The sequence below is a fragment of the Ornithorhynchus anatinus genome, chromosome X1 (genome assembly GCF_004115215.2).
Source record: "Ornithorhynchus anatinus isolate Pmale09 chromosome X1, mOrnAna1.pri.v4, whole genome shotgun sequence".
Taxonomy (NCBI): domain Eukaryota; kingdom Metazoa; phylum Chordata; class Mammalia; order Monotremata; family Ornithorhynchidae; genus Ornithorhynchus; species Ornithorhynchus anatinus.
The window spans coordinates 30,934,375-30,956,813 of record NC_041749.1 but is presented as its reverse complement, the minus strand read 5'-3'; the positions used below and the strand labels follow the sequence as shown (position 1 = coordinate 30,956,813).

Below are 22,439 nucleotides of genomic sequence, written 5' to 3'. Positions count from 1 at the left end.
TTCACTTAATCATATTTATTGAGCACTTACTGAGTGCAGAGCACAGTACTAAGCTCTTGGGAAAGTACAATACAACAATAAAAAGTGGGAATTCCTTGACCAATATATTTCTGCAGTCGGTGTATTTATCTTTCTGCAGGCGAGCGGCAGAGCTGGGATCCGAAACGAGGCTCTCTGGCTCCCGGGCCAGTGCTCTCTCTATGGGGTCACATTCCAACAGGTTGGCTGTAAGAGGTTAATCAGGAAGAGGATCTCTAAGGGATTAGGATAAAGACAGCGATAAGAGAGTTGGGAAGAAGGTATTGGGCTCGGTTCGGGCCGGACACTCTAGACTGTAAGCTTATTGTTCTCTACCCACTCTGTTGTGGCGTACTCTCCCAAGTGTTTAGTAAACTGCCCTACACACGGTAAGCGCCCAATAAATACCATGGATTAAGTGACTGATTGACGCATTAACTTTCCCACGGTGGTGCTTTAGTCAAATGGATTTTTCCCATCTAAATGCTAGAGATTTTAAGAACTTCAGCTTTTGTTGCCATTCTACATGAATCGACTTTATCCATATTATGGTTAGGTAGGTGCACAACTGATACAGTGACCTTGAACCTTGGGGAGTACTAGTATTTATTAAATGCTTACTGCGTGCCGGGTTACTGTACTAAGTGCACGGAAATAATACCCTGGTGGGAACTGTGCAGGGTCTCTGGACCTCAGGAGGCTCACAAGCTAAAAATATAAGGGGGCAGAAGGGGCTGGCGACAGGTACATAAGGAAAGATGAAACAAAACACTAAGACAACCCAAGGACATGGACAGATAGGCAAAATAAAAATAAAGATCAGGAGGGTGCTGAGGCTAGAGGAAATTAACTTCAGGCTCCTCGCGGCTTGGAGTCCCCAGAACCAGCTGCAGCCACAGGTGGCCTTAGGCTACGGCAGCAACCGCCACGGTTTTACTGAGGCTCCGTGGAGGCGGATCCAGGCGGTGCACGGCTGTGGCGGTCGCTTTTCTCTTTTTCATCGGGGTGGTGCAGGACAGGCCGGGATGGAGGTTCCCCATTGACGTGGAGGAGTGTCAGTGCTGGATAATAATAGTAGTAATAGCGGTATTCTTTAAGAGCTTCTTGGCACCGTACTAAGCACTGGGGTAAATACAAGGCAATAATAATAATGTTGGTATTTGTTAAGCACTTACTATGTGCCGAGCACTGTTCTAAGCGCTGGGGTAGATACAGGGTAATCAGGTTGTTCCACGTGAGGCTCACAGTCTTACTGCCCATTTTACAGATGAGGCATCGAGAAGTTAAGTGACTTGCCCATAGTCACACAGCTGACAGGTGGCGGAGCCGGGATTAGAACCCATGACCTCCGACTCCTAAGCCCGTGATCTTTCCCCTGAGCCACGCTCCTTCTCTAATCGGGTGGGGTAATCGGGTTGGACGTAGTCCCAGTCCCACATAGGGCTCACAGCCTTAATCCCCATTTTACAGATGAGGTAACTGAGGCCCAGAGGAGTGAAGTGACTTGCCCAAGGTCACACAGCAGCCATTCGGCTGAGCCGAGATTAGAACACAGGTTCTCCTGGCTCCCAGGCCCGTGCTCTATCCGCTAGATCACGCTGGATCCTGGGGAGGCGGTGTGGCCGTCCGAGAGAGGGGCCTGGGTGTCACAGTGGGAAGGTGGGAGTTGCAAAGGGGAAGGAGACTGGACACTTTGTTACAATCAAACTGGGGCAACTGTATGTAGTGGGACCCTTCAGCAACTGACCCAAGACTCACTTCTATACAGTATGTGTTTTTGCAACCCAAAGGAAGGAACAGAGAGCTTGTTCTCCAAGTTTGTAGATGATACTAAATTAGACTGAATTGCTACCATTTGGGAGACAGGAATAGACTCCCAACTGGCTTGGACAAACTGGGAAAATGGCCCCATAAAAAGAGGATGCAAGTCAGTGGGGGCAAGGATGGGGTAGCTCAATTAAGGATGGAAAATAAACACAAATACAGGAGAGAGGCAGACCGACTCAACACAGAAGAGGGTCCATAGTTATCCAGAAGCAGAATGTGAACGTGTCAGTGTAGTTGGTGCTGACCGACACTACTGGTCTGTAGTCTTAGATCATCGTTGAACATGAGGAAGAAGAATTTCCTTATTGTCGGGGAGATAAGACATTGGAATAGGCTAGCAAAAGATGTTGTGGAGTCACTATCCCTGGGGATCTTTAAGGAAAATACAGACGACTCTCCACACTGGAAGATTTAGTTATTCACCTGCCTGGCCAAAGGAGGCTAGACCAGTTTGTCGACTTTATATTGTGCCTCATTTCGGTGAAGTCCAAAACATGCCCATGTACTTTCACATTTGGCCTTGCAATAATTTGAGGATACTCTGTTTCACCATCCCCATTGATTGAAGGGAGAAGCGGAGGATAAATCGCTTTTTTATGGTATTTGTCAAGCGCTTCCTATGTGCCAGACAACGTACTAAGCTCTGGGCTACCAGATTGGACAAAGTCCGTGTCCCACATGGGGCTCACGGTTTTGAAATCCCCGTTTTACAGGTGAGGTAACCGAGGCACAGAGAAGTGAAGTGACCTGCCCAAGGTCACACCGCAGGCAAGTGATGGAGCTGGGATTAGAATCCAGGTCCTCTAGCTCCCAGGCCTGAGCTCTTTCCACTAGGCCGCATTGTTTCTCTTGCCCGGCAGTTCAGGAGCAAAGTTTTTCTCCAAGTCCAACAGTCTAACGAAGTAAAGCCACAATACTTAGCGTGCGCACCCATTGAATTGAGTCTTAAGGGGAGTGACTATGCTGAATGTGTGCTTACTAAGCGCTACAAGAGCCACAGGGCAGTGCCATCAAAAAGGGACATCTATTATTCATTCAATCATATTTATTAATAATAATAATAATAATAATGTTGGTACTTGTTAAGCGCTTACTATGTGCCGAGCGCTGTTCTAAGCGCTGGGGTAGACCCAGGGGAATCAGGTTGTCCCACATGAGGTTCACAGTCTTAATCCCCATTTTACAGATGAGGTAACTGAGGCCCAGAGAAGTGAAGTGACTTGCCCACAGTCACACAGCTGACAAGTGGCAGAGCTGGGATTCGAACTCACGACCTCTGACTCCAGAGCCCGGGCTCTTTCCACTGCGCCACGTGAGTGCTTACTATGTGCAGAGCACTGTACTAAGCGCTTGGAATGTACAATTCGGTAAGGGAGAGACACAATCCCTGCCCAACGACGGGCTCCCAGTCTTGGGTCATTATCTGAATTTGCCATACCTGGTGACAAAGTAGGTAGTAAGACGGGCTGGTGAATGGATAAAGTGAAAGTCTTACCAACAGGGCACATGTGGGCACCACCACCTAAGTTCCAGAGGGCACGGGAGGATCCTCATTTAGGCAGCCACAACCTATCTTTCCTCAGCCATCACACTGGCCAAATCTCTCAGGCTCCAGAGAGAGGAGAGGGCTTAAATGAGCTCCCACAGACACATCCACCCAACAGTACCAAGCCCACGGGGGCAATGATGAGGGCCTCAGCAGTATTCATTCATTCATTCATTCAATAGTATTTATTGAGCGCTTACTATGTGCAGAGCACTGAACTAAGCGCTTGGAATGAACAAGTCGGCAACAGATAGAGACAGTCCCTGCCGTTTGACGGGCTTACGGTCTAATCGGGGGAGACGGACAGTCGAGAACAATGGCGGTAAATAGAGTCGAGGGGAAGAACATCTTGTAAAAACAATGGGGACTAAATAGAATCGAGGCGATGTACATTTCATTAACAAAATAAATAGGGTAATGAAAATATATACAGCTGAGCGGACGAGTACAGTGCTGAGGGGATGGGAAGGGAGGGGGGAGGAGCAGAGGGAAAGGGGGGGAAAAGAGGGTTAAGCTGCGGAGAGGTGAAGGGGGGCAGGTAGAGGGAGTAGAGGGAGAAGGGGAGCTCAGTCTGGGAAGGCAGTACCGTTTTCTACCAAAGACAACCACCTAAAGCAATTTAGATCAAGCAAATTACAATTCTATGGAATTGAGCATCTAAAGAACAGGTAGTGTTTTGTCACTCCTGTCTTCTTCCTCTTCTCCTTCTTTCACTTTTGCTCTCCTTTTTCCCCTCTCTGGCTCCCCGACCAGTCAATCGTATTCACTGGGTGCTTACTGTGTGCAGGACACTGTACTGAGGGCTTGGCTCCCGTCCTTTTTCTCCTTCTCCCCAATGTCTCTCTCACTTGTGGCCCCTCGATCTGTCTCTGCCTCCCCAACTCTGTGCCTCTTTATATGATTTTTTTTCTTTCCTGTACGTTGGTCCTTTCGTCTGTCCCCTTCCCTCTCCCAACAAATGCCACCGATTGACCGACACGTTAACTTTTCCACGGCGGTGCCTTAGGGGAGGGGAATTTCCCCCAGTAAATGATAGAAATTTTAAGAACCCCGGCTTTTTGCCCCCTCCTCCGACAGGAACCCACTTGATATTACGGTTAGGTGTCGGGGGGGCCACAACCGACTCAATGACATCCACCGACGGGCAGGCAATGCCACTATTTATTGTTTCCCCAGTGCTCAGTACAGTGCCCTGTGCCCGGTAAGCGCGTGGCTCAGTGGCAAGAACCCGGGCTCGGGAGTCAGAGGTCGCGGGTTCTAATCGCGGCTCTGCCGCTTGTCAGTTGTGTGACCTTGAGCAAGTCACTTCACTTCTCTGTGACTTCATCTGTAAAATGGGAATGAAGACTGTGAGCCCCAGGGGGGACAACCTGCTGACCTTGTCTCTCCCCCAGCGCTTAGAACAGTGCTCGGCACATAGTAAGCGCTTAAGAAATACCATCATCATCATCATCATCATTATTATTATTAACCAAATACCAACATTGTTATTATCATTGAATACGGTCGAGTGAACGACTATTTATTAATATTTATGACCCTATTTATTTTGTTAATAAGGTGTTTATCTCCTTGATTGAATTTATCTTGATGATGTTGTCTTGTTTTGTTTTGTTCTCTTTTGCTTTGCTGTCTTTCTCCCCCGTTTAGACTGCGAGCCCGTCATTGGCTCGAGAAGCGGCGTGTCTCAGTGGAAAGAGCCGGGCTTGGGAGTCAGGGGTCATGGGTTCAAATGCCGGCTCTGCCGTTTGTCTGCTGTGTGACTTTGGGCAAGTCACCTAACTCCTCTGTACCGCAGTTACCTCATCTGTAAAATGGAGATGAAGACTGTGAGCCCATCATTATACCATCAGTGTTATTATTTTTAGTGACAGAAGTGACAAAACAAGACCATCATTATTATTATTTTTATTGGGCAGGAATGGTCTCTCTCTGTTGCCGCATTGTACATGCCAAGCGCTTAGTCCAGTGCTCTGCAAAAGCAGCGTGACTCAGTGGAAAGAGCCTGGGGTTTAGGAGTCAGACGTCATGGGTTCTAATCCTGACTCCACCGTTTGTCTGCTGTGTGACTTTGGGCAAGTCACTTCACTTCTCGGTGCCTCCGTGACCTCATCTGTAAATTGGGGATGGAGACTGTGAGCTGTGTGACTGTGGGCAAGTCACTTCACTTCTCGGTGCCTCAGTGACCTCATCTGTAAAATGGGAATGGAGACTGTGAGCCCCACATGGGACCACCTGATTACCCTGTCTCTACCCCAGTGCTTAGCACAGTGCTCGGCACGTAGTAAGTGCTTAAGAAATACCAACATTATTATTATTATTATCATTATCCTGCATCTACCCCAGTGCTTAGAACAGTGCTGGGCACATAGTGAGCGCTTAAGAAATACCAACATTTTCATTATTATTATTACCCTGCATCTCCCCCAGCACTTAGCACAGTGCTGGGCACATAATAAGCGCTTAAGAAATACCCACATCATTACTATCATTATAGTGATCGCTCAATAAATGTGATCGAATGGTAATAATAATGATAATAATGGTGGTATTTGTTAAGCACTTACTATGTGCAAAGCACTGTTTTAAGCGCTGGGGGGATACAAGGTGAGCAGGTTGCCCCACGTGGGGCTCACAGTTTTAATTCCCATTTTACAGATGAGGTAAATGAGGCACAGAGAAGTTAAGTGACTTGCCCAAAGTCACACAGGGAATCCGTCATTGGGCAGGGATGGTCTCTCTCTGTTGCTGAATTGTCCCTTCCAAGTGCTTAGTTCTGTGCCCTGCACCTAGTAAGTGTTCCTTCTGTTGCTGAATTGTCCATTGCAAGCGCTTATTCCTGTGCTCTGCACCTGGTAAGTGCTCCATCTGTTGCCGATTGTACATTCCAAGTGCTTAGTATAGTGCTCTGCATATAGTAAGCGCTCAATAAGAATGGTTGGATGGATGGATGGATGGATGGATGGATGGATGGATGGATGGATGGATGGATGGATGGATGGATTCATTCATTCATTCATTCATTCATTCATTCGATAGTATTTATTGAGCGCTTACTATGTGCAGAGCACTGTACTAAGCGCTTGGAATGTACAAGTCGGCAACAGATAGAGACAGTCCCTGCTGTTTGACGGGCTTACAGTCTAATCGGGGGAGCCAGACAGACAAGAACAAGGAGAATAAATAGAGTCAAGGTGAAGAACATCTCGTAAAAATGCATGGATGGATGGATGGATGGATGGATGGATGGATGGATGCATGGACGGATGGATGGACGGACGGATGCATGCATGCATACATGCATGCATGAATGCATGGATGGATGGATGCATGCATGGATGAATGAATGAATGAATTGATGAATGAGTGAATTGATGAAAGAATGGATGAATGCATGGATGGATGCGTGAATGAATGAATGAATGGATGGATGCATGAATGAATGCATGGATGGATGGATAAATGGATGGATGGATGGATGGATGCATGCCTGAATGAATGAAGGAATGAATGAATGAATGAAGCAACGAAGGAATGAACGAAGCATCTCCCCGTCCCGGACTTTCCCGAGTTGGCGGGGGGCGGGGGGCGGCCCGCGGCCGGCGGCCTCCGATCGGCGCGCGGCCCGTCCAATGGGAGCGCGGAGCGGGGGGGGCGGCGGCCCCGCCCCCCGGCGGCGGCCTCCAATGAGCCCCCGGGAGGGGCGGGACTTCCGGCGCCGGCGGGCGGCCGGCCGGGGGGGGGCGGGGGCCGGACTGCGCCCTGCCCGCCGCGGCCGGGGGGCGGGGGGGGGGGGAGGCTGGAAACCCCCGGGCGGCTGCGGGCGGGGGGGCTGGAAACCCCCAAGCGGGGGCGATGAACGGCTTGGGGCCGGAGGAGGAGGAGGAGGAGGAGGACGGGCGGGAGGGGCCCGGGCCCGGGGCCGGCCCCGGGGCGCCCCCGGCCCCCGCCCAGCCCTGCTGCTGCTGCTGCCTCATCGACGCCGGACAGCGCTGCCTCCGCCCCGCCGGCAACGCCTCCTTCAGCAAGAGGATCCAGAAGAGCATCTCCCAGAAGAAGCTCAAGCTCGACGTCGACAAAAGTGTCAGTGTGGGTCGTCGTCGTCCCCTCATCGGGGGGGAGGGGGGGGGAGGGGGACGGGGGGGGGGACAACCTCGCGGTGGCCCCATTTCTTCATAATCATGTTGGGATTGGGGAAGCGCTTCCTCTGTGCCGAGCGCTGTTCTAAGCGCTGGGGGAGACACAGGGGGCATCGGCTGGTCCCCCGTGGGGCTCCCGGTCTTCATCCCCATTTGACAGATGGGAAAACTGAGGCCCAGAGAAGAAGAAGAATGTTGGGATTTGGGGCAGCGCTTCCTCTGTGCCGAGCGCTGTTCTAAGCGCTGGGGGAGAGACGGGGGGCATCAGGTGGTGCATGGAACGCTCCCGGTCTTCATCCCCATTTGACAGATGGGGAAACTGAGGCCCAGAGAAGAAGAAGAATGTTGGGATTGGGGAAGCGCTTCCTCTGTGCCGAGCGCTGTTCTAAGCGCTGGGGGAGAGACGGGGGGCATCAGGTGGTGCATGGAACGCTCACGGTCTTCATCCCCATTTGACAGATGGGAAAACTGAGGCCCAGAGAAGAAGAAGAATGTTGGGATTGGGGAAGCGCTTCCTCTGTGCCGAGCGCTGTTCTAAGCGCTGGGGGAGAGACGGGGGGCATCAGGTGGTGCATGGAACGCTCACGGTCTTCATCCCCATTTGACAGATGGGAAAACTGAGGCCCAGAGAAGAAGAAGAATGTTGGTATTGGTTAAGGGCTTATTCATTCATTCAATAGTATTTATTGAGCGCTTACGATGTGCAGAGCACTGTACTAAGCGCTTGGAATGAACAAGTCGGCAACAGATAGAGACAGTCCCTGCCGTTTGACGGGCTTACAACTCTGTGCGGAGCACTGTTCTGAGCGCTGGGGGAGAGACGGGGGGCATCAGGTGGTGCACGGAACGCGCACAGTCTTCATCCCCATTTGACAGATGGGGAACCTGAGGCCCAGAGAAGTGAAGTGACTTGCCCACAGTCACACAGCTGACAGGTGGCGGAGCCGCGATTAGAACCCTTGACCTCTGACTCCCAAGCCCGGGCTCTTTCCACTGACCCACGCTGCTCTAAGCGCTGGAGGAGATGCGGGGAGCTCAGGTGGTCCCACGGGGGGCTCACAGGCTTCATCCCCATTTGACAGATGAGGGAACTGAGGCTCAGGGAATAACCATAATAATGGTGTTGGTATTTGTTAAGCGCTTACTAGGTGCCGAGCACTGTTCTAAGCGCTGGGGGAGATACAGGGGAATCAGGTGATCCCACGTGAGCTCACAGTCTGAGTCCCCATTTGACAGATGAGGTCACTGAGGCCCAGAGAATAACCATAATAATAATGTCGGTATTTGTTAAGCGCTTAGTAGGTGCAGAGCACTCTTCTGAGGGCTGGGGGAGATACAGGGGAATCAGGTGGTCCCATGTGAGGCTCACAGTCCGAATCCCCATTTGGCAGATGAGGTAACTGAGGCTCAGAGAATAACCATAATAATAGTGTTGGTATTTGTTAAGCGCTTACTAAGTGCCGAGCACTGTTCTAAGCGCTGGGGGAGACACAGGGGAATCAGGTGGTCCCACGTGACGCTCACAGTCTGAATCCCCATTTGGCAGATGAGGTCACTGAGGCGCAGAGAACAACCATAATGATAATGTCGGTATTTGTTAAGCGCTTACTAGGTGCAGAGCACTCTTCTCAGTGCTGGGGGAGATACAGGGGAATGAGGCTCACAGTCTGAATCCCCATTTGACAGATGAGGTCACTGAGTCACAGAGAAGTGAAGGGACTTGCCCGCAGTCACCCAGCTGACAAGTGGCAGAGCCAGGATTCGAACCCATAATAATAATAATGTTGGTATTTGTTAAGCGCTTACTATCTGCCGAGCGCTGTTCTAAGCGCTGGGGTAGACACAGGGTAATCAGGTTGTCCCACGTGAGGCTCACAGTTAACCCCCATTTGACAGATGAGGGAACTGAGGCACAGAGAAGTGAAGTGACTTGCCCGCAGTCACCCAGCTGACAAGTGGCAGATCCGGGATTCGAACCCATGACGTCCGACTCCCAAGCCCGGGCTCTTTCCACTGAGCCACGCTGTTTCTCTAACGCCTCCCAGGTGCCGAGCACCGTTCTAAGCGCTGGGGGAGACGCCGGGCCTTCAGGCTGCCCCACCTGGGGCTCACAGTCTCCCCCTAATAATAATAACGGTGGTATTTGTTAAGCACCTCCCAGGCGCCGAGCACTCTTCTAAGCGCTGGGGGTGACACTGGGTCAGGCTGTCCCACCCCTTCCCCAAAATCATAATAATGATGGTGTCTATTAAGCGCTTACTATGCTCCAAGCACTCAGAGAAGCAGCGTGGCGCAGTGGAATCAGCACGGGCTTTGGAGTCAGGGCTCATGAGTTCGAATCCCAGCTCTGCCACTTGTCAGCTGTGTGACTGTGGGCAAGTCACTTCACTTCTCTGTGCCTCAGTTCCCTCATCTGTAAAATGGGGATGAAGATTGTGAGCCTCACATGGGACAACCTGATTACCCGGTATCTACCCCAGCGCTTAGAACAGTGCTCTGCACATAGTAAGCGCTTGACAAATACCATCATCATCAGGTAACCAGGTTGTCCCACCTGGGGCTCACAATCTCCATCCCCATTTTCCAGATGAGGGAATCGGCTTGGGCGTCGGAGGTTGTGGGTTCTAATCCCGGCCCCGCCATCGATCAGCTGTGTGACTCTGGGCCTCAGTTCCCTCCTCTGGAAAATGGGGATTAAGACTGTGAGCCCCCTGTGGGGCAACCTGATTACCTCGTATCTACCCAGTGCTTAGAACAGTGCTTGGCACAGAAAGTGTTTAACAAATACCATCATCATCCCCAGGTAATCAGGTTGTAATAATAATAATAATAATGTTGGTATTTGTTAAGCGCTTACTATGTGCCGAGCACTGTTCTAAGCGCTGGGGTAGACATAGGGGAATCAGGTTGTCCCACGTGGGGCTCACAGTCTCAATCCCCATTTTACAGATGAGGGAACTGAGGCACAGAGAAGTTAAGTGACTTGCCCACAGTCACACAGCCGACAAGTGGCAGAGCTGGGATTCGAACTCATGAGCCCTGACTCCAAAGCCCGTGCTCTTTCCACTGAGCCACGCTGCACCTGGAGCTCACAGTCTCCATCCCCATTTTACGGAGGAGGGAACCGAGGCACAGAGAAGAGCAGTGACTTGCCCAAGGTCACATAGCAGACAAGTGATGGAGCCACGACCTCTGACTCCCAAGCCTGTGCACTTGCCACTAATAATAATAATGATGACATTTGTTAAGCGCCTACTATGTGCAAAGCACTGTTCTAAGCGCTGGAGGCCATGCTGCTTCTCTTTCCATCCCTTCCCACTCCCTCCCGCCCCCTGCCCGGCCGGACTCGACCCAACCCCAGCCCCCCCAAACTTCAGGGGCTGGGCAGGAGCTCGGGGGGGGGGGGGGGGTTCTACCAAGTCTTTCAGACCCCCCACCACCACCCCACCTCCCTGTAAAGGAATTGTTGCCCTATTTATTATTAAGCAGAGAAGCCCCTCGGCTCAGCGGCAAGAGCCCGGGCTTGGGAGTCAGAGGTCATGGGTTCAAATCCCAACTGCCGCTTGTCAGCTGTGTGACTGTCAGAGGTCATGGGTTCAAATCCCAACTGCCGCTTGTCAGCTGTGTGACTCTGGGCAAGTCGCTTCACTTCTCTGGGCGTCATCTGTAAAATGGGGATGAAGACTGGGAGCCCCACGTGGGACAACCCGATCACCTTGTATCATCTCCAGCGCTTAGAACAGTGCTTGGCATATAGTGTGCGCTTAACAAATGCCATTATTATTATTAGATTTACATGGGGAGTTATTTACATGGGGAGATGGATTTGGTGACCCAGCATTTGCCCTCCTGAGATGGGGGTTGCCAGTGGGGGCGAGCTGCCCCTCCCAACTCCTTCCCTCCTGCTGGTTAAAGCGTGTTTGGCATCGATTAACCCTGGCCCAGAACGGAGTTGGTGATCAGAACCACTTTAGAGCCTGGGTTTGGGAGTCAGAGGTCATGGATTCTAATCCCGCTCCGTCCCTTGTCAGCTGTGTGACTCCGCGCAGGTCACTTCTCTGGGCCTCAGTTCCCTCATCTGTAAAATGGAGATTAAGCCCATGAGCCCCACATGGGACAACCCGATTACCTTATATCTACGCCAGCGCTTGGCACATAGTAAACTCTCGTCTGCGACCTTGGGCAAGTCACTTAACTTCTCTGTGCCTCAGTTCCCTCATCTGTAAAATGGGGATTAAAAGTGTGAGCCCCACGTGGGACAACCGGATTGCCCTGTATCTACCCCAGCGCTCAGAAAAGGGCTTGGTGCGTAGTAAGCGCTTAAGAAGTACCATTAATCATTATTAACAAATACCATCGTGATTATCCTGCTAAGGAGGAGCTGGGTGGACCTGGGATCTTCCCAAGAATGACACCCGAACGTTATCAGGGCTGCAGAGGAGATGGCTCTTGCGCCAGTAAGACGTTGTGGACAGGGAACGATCCACCAACTCTATTATATTGCTTCCTCAGTGCTCTGCATACCGTAAGCGCTCAGAAAATACTGTTGATTGATCCACAGTAATGGTCAGCGTCTGTTGTATTTTGACAGACAGGGCAGAGACCCATAAAATCAGTTGTGAAGGCTATTGATAAGAGGGACAAGGTTTAAATGTAATTATCCTTTCCTACTATTCATGACCAGGAACTTTGTGGGGTAGCCGGCACTCCCAAATGATTGATATGCTGAAGTTTTCATGAGGAGTGAAATCAAGCTTCTTTTTGAGTTTTCTTGTTTTGTCCTATTGGTTGACATTTCACAACATTTTTCTACACAAGTAAAGAATTTGGAGACGGATGTCTGTCAGAGCATCGGGAGCAAGAACACTGTCACGTTCTACCGTGATTAATAGCCAGGTGGTCCGTCTGAGATTTTTAGACCTGCTTTTATTTAACAGGGAATGGAGCCTTTACTCTTGAATACTTTTATTCAGGAGCCAAGAGTTATCTCTCCCCTCGTTTGGCATTCATGGACCAAGCCTAGTTACCTGACATCTTTGCATTCTTTGCATTGTTTCCCCATTTGTAAAATGTGACTGGAAATTTATATTCCCTCATACTTGTGAGGTTTAGTAAATTAATAAGTGTAAAGCACCTTGAGGTTCTCAGTCGATAAGTATTCCTGGGTGAGTTGTGTGATGACTTGCATTTCAATTCCACAATTCAGCTCTGGCACCAACGGCATTGTCAAGTGGAAGGCATTGCCAGTGACAGTGGATCTCAAGCTAAATCCACAGTAGTTCCTAGATCAGAGTTACACAATACAGTAATAGGTATCGATTGACTCATTTTGAGGAAAGTACAATGGAGTTCATCTAAATGAAAAACACTGTAACGAGTTCTTTGTGGGTTTTGGTTTCATCGACTAATTGTGAGCATTCACTTGTAGTCTTAACAGTTTACCGTTACCTTGTTTTTAAAATCAAGTGGGCCCTTAAAAGAATCTTGGTTTTTTTTTTAAAAAAATACTTCCTCTATAGCCTGTTGATCAAATAACTTCTGGATTGTTTTACAGCAAGGTTTTGAGGTCACCGACTCCACTACAAAGTAAATAATCTACTGTGTTTTGGGAGCTTTTTACATGGCTATTGTTTAAAAAGAAAATGCAGCAAAGCAATAGCATTCCTAAAAGTTCCATCTGAAATGGTGCTTTTGAGGAGTGAATTCCCTAGCAACTTATATAGCAAGGTGATGTCATTACTTCTGAAAGGCATTCTTTTCAGTTCACAGTCAAGAATTCGATTTTAGCTCACTGGTTTCTTACAAAATCTAAATAGTACACATCATTAGGAAGGAATTCTTCCCAAAACAAAAACTTCCAAAGTCTAGAAAATTAATTGATGCTTATTAGTAAATTATCAGGGTAAGTTAAAGCTGATTTTTAACTGTACCAGCAATGTAATGTAGATGATCAGCAGATAGTTGTATTTCATTTCATGCTGGCTGCATCCTTTGGTTTATTAAAAAGTTAATGCTTCTTTTAAAAATGACTCCTATTAACATAACCCACTTCTTTTCCCTTGAGAGAACTAAGCTATGAATTTAAATTGAGCGGATCTGGCAGAGTCTAAAGCAGCCGTTTTCAACCTTGCTTAGAGGCGATCCCTTTGGTCTCAAAATCTCACCTTGAGTACACCTCCCCTCCTCAATCCCTGCACACCAGTACAGCTCCCTTCATACCCGTCCCTCGCTCAGTCCTCCTCTTCCCTTCACTCCCACCTCTCCTTGCACACCCACACACTCCCAGAGCAGCTGGAGCCATTAAGAAATGAAACTGCTTCGGCTCCTAGCGTTGCCTCCCTGCTGCTTCTGGGGATGCAGGTCACTTCTTGCAGTGCCTCCCGGCAGGGTCTCCTCTTTCCTGTGCTAACCGCTGAGGCTGCTACTTCTGTTATGGGTACCGCCGCGGCAGCGCTTCCTGCTGGACTCCCCCGAGTCCTCGTTTCAGCAGGGAGCCCCGTCAGAAGCGGTTCCGCAACCGCAGGGTCTCCTCAATATTGAAATACTTCCAGTTGAAAATTCTGATCGATCGATCAATCAGTCTTATTTATTGAGCACTTATGGTGTACAGAGCACTGTATTGAGTGCTTGGGAGAATACAGTTTAGCAGAAACGGTAGTCACTTTTCCTGCCCATAATGAGCTTACGGTTTAGAGGGAGGGGAATCTAGTGGGAAGAAAGCAGAACTGGGAGTGAGGGGACCTGTGTTCTTCACTCAACTCTGCCCAAAGGTTTTGTGACCGGGGTTGGGTCCCGTAATTTCTCTGAGGTTCAATTTCTCATTTAGTAAATTGGGAATGTCTTCACGAGGATGTTGGCAGAGAACGAAGTAACATGTAACAGCTTCCAGCCTGCCCTGAAAGAAAACACAAAATGATATTACTACATGTTTACATCAGATTTTTGCCAACTTTATTGCTATCCCCTGGGTCTCAAGAATACTCCTAGTTGGGCTAGAGCGTGTGTTTTCAGTTCAAAATTTAGATATAGCATGATGGGTGAATTAGGGAATATTCTTACCACAAAACAAGACTGTTTTAGTATAACATCATCTTCAAGGTGACGCAAGTAAAGTGGGTGTAGGAAGAAATGGTTGTGCACATATCCGTGGGGTCAGCCGGGGGCACAGTGCTGCTATGCTTCCTAGTACTGTGTGGTATTTTGTGTTTTTGCAATTTTGCACTGTTTTATACTGTAAAATAGCAATGAGTGGAAAGCGTGTAGGTTTCTGCTAATGACAGGCATAACGATAATATGGATGTTTGTATCAACAGGTGTCAGTCACGGAGATAGCGTCAAACCACCTGCCCCCTGACCCATTAATTCCCATGGAATCAGTGGTTTTTATATAATTTTCCCATACCACCAGGTTCTCCAGGAACACAACCCCCGCATTAGGGGAGAACTCCCTGTACCTTGAAGATTGGTATTATAATCCATGTAGCTTTTGATGTTGTTAAAGGGACCTAATGATAGCGAACCAATATAATATCACTTTGTAGCCACGTGACCTCTTTGGCTCCTAAAGTTGAAGTTACCAGATTCTTTTGCCAATCCTGTTGAAACATATATAAAAAGTGACTCTTCCTCCACTGGCATCCCACTGAAAGATGCTTGGGTGGCCAGAAAACACTAAGCCTTTTGATTCTTAAAAATTGTTTATGAGCCATCATTTTATCTGATAAGGAATTCCAGGTCATGATTTTTAAAAATGCCCTGTTTCAAGGGAAATGCATGCAAAGTTATTGTATACTTCATCTAAAATGTATAATGCAGAAACTGTATTCAGTTTCATTCCAAAATGCCCAACTACAAAATGGAGGGAAGAATATTAGTATTACATCTACTTTAGTGTGAACACTGGGAAGTACCCTAATTTCAGCCCATTCATTTTTGTAGACACCTTGCCGCTAATGCTGACATTCTTTACTAAGAGCTTATGCTTGTCACTGTAAGTGCTTCAGCTTTGGCTTGTGGAAGCTTTTTAACTGTATTTTTGGCATCAGGTTTTTTTTTTGTCCCCCCTGAAAGCAAATGTAAAATTCACCATAATGATCAGGCTCAAATTCAGCTCAAGATCAGTCAGTCAATCAGTGGTATTTGTTGAGCGCTTCCTGTGTGCAGAACACTGTACTAAGCACTTGGAAGAGTACAATACAAGAGAGTTGGGAGTCCGCATTCCCTGCGCACAAGGAACTTACATCTAGAAAAGTCAAGATTGTGAGGTTGCACGTTTCTTGCTAATCTGTTGGTGATGTCACACCTGTAAATGTTTATGCCCAAATTACTAGTGAAGGCACCAGATAATTTTTCTGATGATCAGTTGCTTAGGTGCCAGAGAGTCCATTTATATTTCTCTGGCATTGGAAATTGTAGCTTATTTTTTCCCTTTTATTTCTTCCAGGTAAGACATCTCTACATCTGTGATTTCCATAAAAATTTCATTCAGAGTGTACGAAATAAAAGGAAGAGAAAGACCAGTGATGATGGAGGTGATTCCCCCGAGCACGAAACAGATGTCCCAGAGGTAAACCGAGCACTCCTGGCATCCATGACCAGGATTTCTTGGACTCCATGTGATCAATCACTTGACTCACCAAAAGCCTAACTCTAAAACCCACGTAGATGTCCCATCTCACGATGGAAACATTCATTGGCTAACTAGCTTCGTTTCATTTTATTAAAACTATAACTTGATGTTTTAAATATGAAAGAAGAAATTATTCAGGAGGGATTTTAACATCCTGCCTCTACAATTTTGTAGTAAAAGTAATAAATGAAAAGACCCTATTAGGCAAATATTGATTTCAGCCTTGATTTTTGCTTTTGTGTAGTACACATACTGGAACCTCAGGCCCAAAGTGAGAAAAATATCATGGTGCTTTTCGATTTAATTCATCCTGATTGAAAGGTGAAATTTCATGATCTTTGGGGAGGTCTTAACAATCACAAAAACTTTTCCCTTTAATGTTGAAGGCTGTGAGACGATCTTTTGATAATGTTTTGTTGATGAGAATCTTTGCAGTAGTTGATGGCGCTGGTATCATCAGGAGAAGGTTTCTCCAACTAAGGACTCAACTTTCCTTAGAAATACCAACTTTTATCCAGAGAAGCCCAATAACCTTCAGGAAGGAGTATTGGATTTTTTTTTTCTTTCTAAATTGTTTCCACTTAAGTCTCAGCAAAAGTAGAGCCATAGAATTTATGCTGGATATTCAGTGTATGAATTTTTCATAAGGCAGTTGCTTGTTAGCGCTCAGAGGGGAAATGACGATGCAAGAATGGAAAGTGTAGTCCGTCCTTTGTCTCCAGATTTAAAATAAATTTTCCAAATCATGTCTCTCCTATTTTTTACAGCTTTTTTCAAAAAATAGTTTTGCAGTTGATTTGTTCTGTTTTGTTTTCTACATAAACTCTCGAATTCGTTTCACCAAAAAAAATTAAGGAAAGCTGTAGGGGAAGGGGAAGGAAGGAATTTGTGGGGTCACATTTATCAGTATTTATTATTTTCATCTCGCTTGACCCCTGGGAGGCCCCTTCAGGCTAGATCAAGGCAGCCAAATTTTTCTGGCCCTCGAATATGTCATTACTATGCAGTTCTCTAGTATTCTTGAATTAAAAAAGAAAAAAAAATCTGCACAGTGACCCTGCCTTAATAGCTCTAATACTGACTGACTCCTGAGTTTTTAAATTGAAACAGAGAGAAGGGCTTGGGGATGATTTCTTCATTGTGCTTCTTCTCCAGGTGGATTTGTTCCAGTTGCAAGTGAACACCTTGCGGCGTTACAAAAGGCATTACAAGCTGCAGACCAGACCAGGATTCAATAAGGCACAGTTAGCAGAAGTATGTAGGGGAGTTTACTTGGTTGCCTTTAAAAAAAAACTTTTATAAAAGAAAGAGAAAATGGTGGGCTTTCTAACTGTTGTCCGTTTTTCCTTTCTGTGTGGTTTAAGTTTGTGAAGAACAGGCTAGCCTCACCAAGAGGATGCTGGTTTTGAGTTGTCATCCATGTCCCCCACCCCAGGGTCCTCAGGATCCCTTCCCTGCTCTAACTGGGGGATCTTCAGAGGTAAAGATGGGATCTGGGGCCTAGTCTAGCCCTCACTTCAAGCCTCTTTCGCCAACACTACAGGGGCAGAAGGAGAGGGGGAAGAGAGCAAGAAGATTTTCAAAGACGTTGTGACTCCAGTGGCTTCTCTTATCCACCCCTTTCAGGCAGCAATCTCGGACAAGGAGTTAGGGGGTAAAAGGAATGGAGTGAAAAGTTAAGGATGTACAAGAAAAAGTCGTCAGTGTTGGGTGGGACAATCTCGCCAAAAGATGGATGCCAAGGACAACCATCCCGAAAGCAGAAACAGCACCAGCAGTTCTCCTCTAACTTATGTGTTCACTCTGAGATTGGGACCGACAGCTATTGTGGGGTTAGGAAGCAATCTTCCAACATCATGTGTCCGTATAGAAAACTCTGTGAGAAGAAATGGTTTTGTGCACGCAGATGATCAAGTGATGAGCCCTATATCAAGAGTTTTCCTTAATGTGGGGATCTCCAAAGAACGTAACCCCTGCATTACAGGAGAAATGACTGTATTGGGTTTAGCACACCATCATCTGCTCCAGTAATAATATAATGTTGGTATTTGTTAAGCGCTTACTATGTGCTGAGCACTGTTCTAAGCGCTGGGGTAGACATAGGGGAATCAGGTTGTCCCATGTGGGGCTCACAGTCTTAATCCCCATTTTACAGATGAGGGAACTGAGGCACAGAGAAGTTAAGTGACTTGCCCACAGTCACACAGCCGACAAGTGTAATGACCCAGGTTATTCATACAACTGGGGAAAAGCAGAAGTTAGGGTTCCCCTTTTTATACCCAAGTCAACCACCCCTCTCCCTCCCTGCCTAGCTCTGCCACTGCCTTTAGGGCTAGACATTGTTCTTACTTTTCCTTGTTCTTTCCTGATAAAGTTAAGTACTATTGGCCTTCTGCCTTGGAGCCTTAACATCATTTGAAACAAACAAAAAACATATCGGCAATTAAACAGCCCTGGATCTGCCACCGTGCTCCCGGACCTATGTCATTTTTGTGAGTTTCCATTATTTCCCCTTTTAACTGAAAAAGAATGGGCTCTATTGGTTGTTTCTGTGTCACATCCAAGGATCATTTTAGCACCAGTACTTTAAAAGCTGACAGCCCCATCGCACTTCCATTTATTTTTTCCTACCTTTTTATCACTTCTAAGGAAGGTGAACTCTTATTTCTCTTTATCTGCCTAAAGATAGTATCCAAATGAACCGTAGGTGCTGTCAAACTTTCCTGCTTTTTAGAAAATCTAGTTTTCCATTTATTCGTTTTGGAATCTTAGCAGAAGGGATCAGAGGAGATGAAGCAGGGAAAGTATCTGTATTCACTTGCAGAATAAATACCCACCTAAAACATTTAATAAATGATGGTGTTTTCCTTTGTCATATTTCCCCAAGTATTTACCTTCCGCCAGAGAAATTCCTGGATTCTAAATATTTAACTCACCCAGCTGGAAATTAATATTAACCTGTCAGAGGTCTGTGCATCTCAGTGCATTTCCAGAGAAGTGAAGTGGGTGAGGAGGGGATAGGCTGAGTTATGTCACTTGATATTTTGGAAACTGCTGGTGGAAAAACGTCTGCAGCTCCGTAAAGATCCTTTTATCCAGTTCCAGCATTTTGAGACCCTACCCTCTGTTTTGTTTTTTTTCTTCCCGCATCCATAGACTGTCAGCCGCCACTTCAGGAATATCCCCGTGAATGAAAAGGAGACCCTGGCTTACTTCATATACATGGTGAAGAGTAACAAAAGTAGGCTGGACCAGAAATCAGAGAGTAGCAAGCAGCTGGAGTGATGATGAATTGGACTTTAAAGAAATTAAGGACAGGTGGTATCCGGTGCGTTGAAGCGAAGGAAGACTGTTAAATTTTAATGTAAATAATAAAAAGTATGGATGATGGAATAATGTAAATCATTTTGCTCAGAAGGAATTGTTTTAACAATTCAGCATGTGTATCAAAGAGTTTCTTTTCATTTTATGTCAATAATTGAACCGTTGGAAGAAATAAAGAGCAAAGCTGCATATTTACGATTGTCACGTTCACAGTGCAGTGGATTAAAACCCTAATTACTTCTGGAGGTGTGGGGTCGAGGAGGTTATCAATAAAACAAGCGATAGCAGCAGCCCACCACATGTTTGTGCCACAGCTCTGAAGGGGCAGAGTCAGTCAGTTGTATTTCATGTAGTATTTATTGAGCGCTTACTATGTGCAGAGCACTGTACTAAGCGCTTGGAATGTACAAATCGGTAACAGAGACAGTCCCTGCCCTTTGACGGGCTTACAGTCTAATCGGGGGAGACAGACAGACAAGAACAATGGCAATAAATTTATTGAGTGCTTATTGTGTGCAGAGCATTGTACTAAGCGCTGGGAAGAGTAGAATACCACAATAAGCAGAAATCTCAGTTAAAGACTATGGTGCGTGAGCGTGCACTCTGCCTAGGCCTCAGCCAGTGTTCACTGGAGGGACTATACTTGGCCACATCCTCCCAGTTCATCCTTCTTCATTAATGACTTGGAAACTGGTTCCACACTTGGGGTAATAAAAAAAGGAAAAATGGAAGCAGGCCCAGCCAACCTTTCTGTCTCTGACAGAGGAGCATACCTGTTAATTTGCTGTGAGGTTTTTCTAAGTGGCTTCCTATTTTCCTGATTTGCTATTGTAGGAGTGATGGAGTGAATCGTTTAAGGGGAAGCGATTCAAATTTAAGTTGGAATTCCAAATCTGGCTTTTAAAATTCATTTAAAGATGTCTCTGAAAGTATAGGTATTTTAGTATTTATGTTAGCTGCCATCTTGTACCATGTAATATTCCCTATTAGGGAAAAGCCAAGGGTAAAGCCTTGGGCTATTGGCAAAATACCTTCAGGGATTTGGGGACATGTTTGTTTGGCTTTTCTTAAAAGGAAAGATTTTGGTTTTCTTGTGCTTGTGGGAGTGGGGAGGCGGGAGGGGGGGAGCGGTTGTCTACTGCTTAGGTGACTTGTGCTTAGGGCCTTCTGGTGGAATAATGACTTAAGGATCCTTCCATTGCTTGTCAGTGCCATCTTTCTCCCTGGTTGAAAGGCCACATTTGATTTAAATATCTTTCGTTCAGCCTTAAATAATAAGGTCATCTTTCCCCTCGCCTCATGTTCACAAAATATCTAATGTTGTGGCAAATGTAGGACCTGACAGGTAAGAAACAGAGCACTGCAAAATATTTGGGTGACAAGTATGTGGCATACCCGTATTCAAAGTGCATGTTTAGAAGCTCCAAGCATTTTAAATAGTTGTAAATGAATGTATATAGAATGTATTGTCCCCTTTTAATCTTGAGAATCTTATGTTACCAGCCCAGAAGAGATGGGGAGTTTGTGCTCTGAGGGTTTTCATTCATTCTAATTCAGTGTATATTTCGAGAAGCTCTCCCTATTTATATCTAGAGGTCTCAGGTGAGGTACCAGGAAGGGTCAGTAGAGTATATCTTACATTTGAAAGATAAGCAGGTATTCATACTGTTTTTAAATAACCTATTAATGAGGCCACTCCCTTTCCTGCAAGGTTGAACTAAAAGCCCATAGCAGTCAAATGCTGATGTCGTATTATCAATGCCTTCAGGATACGTTCGTGCACTGCACACTTCAGTTAATGGGAACTTTGGCCTCTAAGAGTAGACTCTACCTGCCCTCTGGGAGAAAGTACAGAATAGAATTGTTTCTTTCTCATTCCTAAACCAAAATTGTGACCATGTCACTGTTTGAACAGCTAATCCTGTTTTCTCCTTTACATCAACCACACATTTCTTCAGGAAATGTGGTGGCAGAATCCATCTGTTCAAGTGTACTTGTAGGAATGTCTTTGTTCTAAAGGGAAACTTGGGAAAACCTTTCATCATAAGCAGCCAAATGCAACAAACAATGATTTGCTGCCTTCCTTCTTAAAGCAGTTCTTTTTGAAAAGTGTTTTGGTGAAGATCATTTAGCCAGTTTTTGACTGGAGTTCATAAATAGGATTGGTTAGAAAGAGAATATGAAAATGTCAGAACTTTTGGATTTCTAATACCCAAAACCTGTTGTTTTATTATTTAAAAAAGAAAAAAGGCACCTACTGTACTTGAAATGCCTTATGTCTCCCACTGTTTTCTGATGTCAGTGGAGCAGCCAGCCTCTAACATATAAAGCAGACAGGTTTTGACAGCTGAGTGTTCCGCATCTCTACTTCTTAAAAATGAATTATTTGGTCAAAATTTTCAGTTTGGGGTGCCCTGGTTTCCAGAGAGATATCATTCTGTAACAACTACAACCTCCCATTGCATCCAACATTTTTTGTAACTTCAGACTTTATTGATCCACTTGCCTTTTAAAGATCCTGCTCTTATAAGCATATAATGTTTTTGAACTTTCCAATAGGAAACCCAAGAGAACTTGAATTTTGTGGGAAACAGCATTTTATTTAGCTCTCATGTAGAATTGCCATTATTGGTTCAAGCATATACATTGTAAATTTTCCTGGGGTAAAATGAGTGACTTGGCAGATCCCTAAATTATCTTATATGATACTGTTATAAGTGAAAGTTACATTTAACAGCAAGGAAAAAAAAACTTTAATCCAGGATTGCAGATAGACTATTGCCCAGAATAGTTTTTTTAAGACTCTTTCATGATATTAATCCATTGGAGAAAATATTTTCTTTAATTAAATGATTGAGCCAGAAGTCCAGATATTCTTACCATGCCTATGTATTTAGCATTAACCTATCAAAGAACAGGTTTTAATGTTATCTGTGGTTCAAATGTTATCCCTAAT

General features: G+C 46.2%; 1 protein-coding gene across 1 annotated transcript; it reads left to right on the top strand.

The window, feature by feature from the left end:
- Window positions 1-7,220: 7,220 nt before the first annotated feature.
- Window positions 7,221-19,683, top strand: SAP30L (SAP30 like). The gene is made up of 4 exons (XM_029050670.2): window positions 7,221-7,474; window positions 15,974-16,096; window positions 17,315-17,413; window positions 19,316-19,683. The coding sequence occupies exons 1-4, from the start codon at window positions 7,247-7,249 to the stop codon at window positions 19,442-19,444; spliced, it is 579 nt and encodes a 192-aa protein (XP_028906503.1). The 5' UTR covers window positions 7,221-7,246; the 3' UTR covers window positions 19,445-19,683.
- The last annotated feature ends 2,756 nt before the right edge of the window (window positions 19,684-22,439 follow it).

Coding starts and splice junctions, on each gene's coding strand:
- SAP30L (XM_029050670.2), top strand. CDS start 7,247: ATGAACGGCTTGGGGCCGGAGGAGGAGGAGGAGGAGGAGGACGGGCGG. Junction 7,475..15,973: donor AGCTCGACGTCGACAAAAGT/GTCAGTGTGGGT, acceptor TATTTCTTCCAG/GTAAGACATCTCTACATCTG. Junction 17,414..19,315: donor ATAAGGCACAGTTAGCAGAA/GTATGTAGGGGA, acceptor CCGCATCCATAG/ACTGTCAGCCGCCACTTCAG.